Source organism: Gekko japonicus, unplaced genomic scaffold, assembly GCF_001447785.1.
Source record: "Gekko japonicus isolate JY-2015 unplaced genomic scaffold, Gekko_japonicus_V1.1 scaffold1794, whole genome shotgun sequence".
NCBI classification, from domain to species: Eukaryota; Metazoa; Chordata; class Lepidosauria; order Squamata; family Gekkonidae; genus Gekko; species Gekko japonicus.
Window position 1 is genome coordinate 331,708 of NW_015164244.1, and position 4,422 is coordinate 336,129.

Here is a 4,422-nt window from a genome sequence, read left to right on the forward strand (position 1 = left end):
TGCCCACCCCACCCCCTGCCACGTCCTGCTGCTTCGGCTCCTCCCTCCCTTCCTGCACGGCTCCTCCTCCTCCTCCTCGCTTGTCCTCTCCTCAGCACCAGCGAGGGACAGAAGACGCAGGGTGTAGGTGTGCCTGCGGCCAGCAGATGGAGACAGACTCTTGCTTTCTGTTGGCTGACCTGCCTGCTTGCCTGCCTGCCCATGTTGGCCTCTGCAGCCCCCCCCCCAGTCAACCCCGACCGCTGTGGGTGTCTCTCCTCGCAGACAGACAGACACACATCCATATTCCGAGTTTAACCTGCCAAACTCTTTATTCTTTCGATATTTGCAGATATGTGCCACTGTTTCCAACTTTTCATCAACCAAAAGGCCTTTCCAACTCCTTCCAAATTAGAAGATCCAGGTGGTTCCCTGCAGGCCTCTCAGTACCAATTCTCTCACTTTTCATTGCCTCTCCAGGGCCGGATCAGGGACAGGCACTGGGAGTGATCTCAGATTAGCGGCCTGCCCTCCCTCCCTGCCGCCACATGGGCCCCCCTCCCGGAAACACGCAGGAGCCTTTTGCCCTCCCCCCCCTCTGTAAAGTCTCTGAGAGAGAGAGAGAGAGCCTGCGCCTGCCCTGTAACCCGGGACTTTGCTGGGCGTGCCGATTGTCCACGCGTGTGTCGGAGACGGCTCTCCTGGGACGGGAAGGGAAGACCGCCGAGTCGCCAGGAGGTGCCACAGGAGACGAAGGGCCCAAGGGACGCTTTGCTGCTGCTGTTAGCGCCCCCCCCGCCCGCCCGCCCACCTGCTATTTGCTCTCCAGCTTCCTCCTTCCTCCTGCATGGACTCCTCCTCCTCCTCCTCCTCCTCCTCCTCCTCCTCCAAGCAGAGCAGACCTCTCTGGCTCGTGGAGCCCCGAGTTCTTGTGGTCTCACCACCTGTTTGGCACAAGACGGGCGCCTGCGGGGAGAGCGTGGGTGCTTGCAGCCAGCTCACGTGACGGACAAGCAGGAGGGCCTGTGGGACTGATGGACACTGGCCGAGCGCCACAGGCTGCCCCCTCCCGCCTTCCTTGTGGCTCTGAGTGTGTCGGTTGTGTTCTCTGCTGTGAATCCCGCAACTTGCGCCACTGTTTCTCCATGGATGGCTTCTCAGCGGACTGTTGAGTTTCAACCTTATTTATTTATTAAGTTGCTGCTGCCGCCAGTGATGACGACGACATTGATGATGATGATGATGACGATGATGATGATGATTTGGGGTTCTTGCTCTTTCTCCCCCTCTTTCCCCCCCCACCCCAAGAATCATGTTCTAAATGTAAAGTAGGTGTTTATTGTCAATGCTCTTTTGTAAGGGGCCGGTCATGGCCCGGTGACCTCCGCGACTTTGTATGGTGCCCGTCTGTTCACCAAATAAACGGTTGCATTAGTCGGGCTGGTTCATTCCTTTCTGGGCTGCGCCGCTGCTGCCGCCGCTTCCGCCGCTTCTATCCACGCTCACGCCATCCCATCCTGCACCTGTCTGTCACCACATCCTGTGGGGCCCCAAGGGGGGGGGGGGTTGTGCGCGCGCGTGTGTGTACGTGTGTGTGTTGGGGGGGTCAAGAACAGAGCATCTCCTCGGGGGGCAGGGCAGGGATGGGACGGGACATTTCTCTGTGGCCCCGCTCCGCCACAGAGGTCCTTCTAATGGCCGCTTGTCTCTTCTTTTCCAGTCTCGGAAAGGCACAGACCTGGAGCGGGAGAAGAAAGCCCCGGACTGTAAGGCGGACAGTATCGGCAGCGGGCGGGCCATCCCCATTAAGCAGGTTGGCATCGGGCGGGGGGGTGGCAGGGTGGGTGGCGGTTCTTACCTTCCTAGAGCAGGTGAGGCTGGCCATGCCCGGGGCTGGGAGCAAACCGAGATCTGGAGAGGGGTCCTCTTGGGCTAGCACCCCCCACCCCCACCGTGGCCCAAGGAGCATCTGTCTCAGCCCCATCGTGTCTCTCCATATGCAAGCGTCGCTGTCACCAGCTGTGTGCTTAGAGGACGTGTGTGGATGGGAGTGAGTGTGTGTGTGTGTGTTGGGGACGTGTGGTCTCTGCTGTGCTCACTGAGCGGGGGTGTGTGTGTGTCTGTGCTTCCCACCAGGAGGCTGCCGAGCCTTGCAGCACCTGAGCAGAGGGGACCTCATGCCTCCTTCGTCTCTGGCCTCGTGAAATCCGGGAGAGGGGGGGGGCGGCTTGGCACACAGGCGGTGGAGCTTCTCCTTGGCTGGCAGAAGGTCCCTGGCTCAGCCCCTCAGACCTCTGCCCGAGACCCTGAACAAGCCCCTGCCACTCTGAGTAGACAAGGCAGGCCTCCGTGGGGCAGGGGGGGAGGGGGTCCCACGTCTTCTGCCGCCTGGGAGGGGCCGTGGGGCTGAGGGCCCTGGCCTCGGTCTGTCCCCAGCAGCACCTCCAGTCGGAAGGCCCGGGCAGGAGGCGATGTGAAGGACCCACCCCCACCCCCCGTCAGAGACTCCGGAGAGCAGCTGCCAGTCAGGGCAGGCAACACGGCTCGTCTGCTCCCAGCGGAAGCCTCTTTTTCCACTCAGTGCCCTGCCACGTGGAAGGTGCCCCCCCCCCCCCCGTCTCAGGAGAGCCAGTGGCCACAGATCTGCCTCTGGGTTCCCAGAACCACCACCCCCCGCCGGGGTGCTTCATTCCGAGGGGGGGGGGAAGCCATGCTGGTCCAGAAAGGCCAAATCCAACAGAATTTGGGGACCTCTCCAAGGCCTAAGCGTGCGCCTTGCAGCAAAGCCTCTCCCGCCCGCCCTCCCTCCCTCCGGGACCCACTGGAAGAAGCCAGCAAGAGGCCTCTGGGAAGTGCCCCGGGGGGCTCCTCCGTGGTGAGGCCAGACTGGGGATTGGGACCGCCATCCTGGTGCTTCTCAGGCCGCCGCCTGCGCTCGGGTCCCTCCCTGCACTCGGGTCCGGTCCGTGGGTGGGGTTCCCGGCCTGGTGTGCTGTCCAGTGTGGTGGGGGGGCCAGCTGAGCCCCGTGGTGGGGGGAGGCTGCAGAGCAGGGCTTCTCACTGCGGAGGGGTCAGGGTCAAGAGAGGGGGGGAGGGGAGGGGAGGGGAAAGCGGAACCCCCTGCGCCACCGGGGACCCTTCTCCTGTGTCTCTGCCACCGGGGAGTCAGGGGAGCCGCAAAGGCTGTCTTGGCCCCCTCCCCTGGGAGGAGTCAGGACAAGAATCCCCCTCCCCCCGCAGGAGGTGAAGGCGCTCTTGTGGGTGGCATTCTTCAGTGGGGAGGCGGCAAGGGGAGGAAGAGTGAGCCCCAAGGCCCCCTCCCCCCCCCGAGCCCAGCAGTCCCCCCCAGGGCTGCCTCCGGGAAAGGAAAAAAATGTCTCTGACTGACGGCAGAACTTCACACGTGGAGAAGGGCTGATGGGGAGGATTCTGGGGGGCAGGGAGAGAGCCCCCTTCAAGGGGACCTTTGGGGAACCTGTGGCCGGGCTCCTTGGTGCTCTCTGTGGCCCTGCAGGCTGGGGCTTGGTTCTGCCCCCCCCTCCTCAGTGAGGAAGGATCTAACCCCCCCCCAACCCCACTCCTTCCCCACGAGCACAGGCACCAGGCCGGGCAAACTGCCAGCTAGACCTTCCTCATGTCTCCCCCCCCCCTCTCAGCCCCGGGAAGGGCCTCGGGGGGCCTTGCAGCCGGGAGTTGGGGGGCTCTCCTCCCACCCAGAAAGGGGCGGGGCTGGAATGGGGGGGGCACCGTGCCAGTGCTGTTCTGCGGCCTCCCTGCAAGGGGCCGAGCGCACGCACAGCCGGCTCCTTGCCCTTGTTGCAGGCTGGCAGTCGGGCGCCTGCCCCACAGGCCACGGCTGGCCCGAGGTTCCCTTCCCGGTGCTGTCCCGGCGTGGGCCGCCCCCGTGCGCTCCTGGGCAGCCGGGCTGGGTGTCTTCTCCTCAGAGGGAGCCGGGATCACGCTGGGAGCTTAGATTACATTTAAATTGCCATTTGCATTTTCCAATCAATACGCGACTTTACAATTAAGTTTGGTGTTAAAATTCTTAGCGAAAAGTGAGTGGAAGGGAGATTTGCAGAGTAAACGAGTCCTGTGGGGGCCATCGCTGCTTCCTGCTTCATTACCTTGCATATTGCTGCTGCTGCTGCTGCCGCCGCCACCGCTGTTGTGTGTCTGTGTGTGTCTGTGTGTGTGCCGCCTCTCTCATCCAAGCTCAGTCTCGCGGGCTGGCAGCAGAGGGGGTTTTGGGGGGGAGGTCTGCACGCTGTGGGGCAGAGAGGCCTGCCCCACCTTGGCCCCCTGCCCAGGCACCAAGAGCTGATGGGGCAGCGGCCGGCGGGGGGGGGTATGTGGCCCAGCTGGGTCCGTGTGGCTTGTCCTGCTCCTCTCCCTGGTGCATCCTGGAGGCGAGGAGACACGGACGCCCGGCGCCTCCTGCACAGG

The 4,422-nt window shown here is 63.5% G+C and overlaps 1 protein-coding gene across 2 annotated transcripts in view; it reads left to right on the top strand.

Annotated features, from left to right (window-relative positions):
- AGAP3 (ArfGAP with GTPase domain, ankyrin repeat and PH domain 3) overlaps positions 1 to 4,422 on the top strand; it is a 104,896-nt gene that overhangs the window by 62,392 nt on the left and 38,082 nt on the right. The window contains exon 9 of one of the 2 annotated variants that reach the window (XM_015408626.1): positions 1,700 to 1,792. In XM_015408626.1, coding sequence (XP_015264112.1) covers positions 1,700 to 1,792 — 93 coding nt within the window. Of the gene's footprint in view, positions 1 to 331; positions 569 to 1,699; positions 1,793 to 4,422 lie in introns of those variants that run through there. The other variant, XM_015408627.1, reaches the window with a different exon arrangement.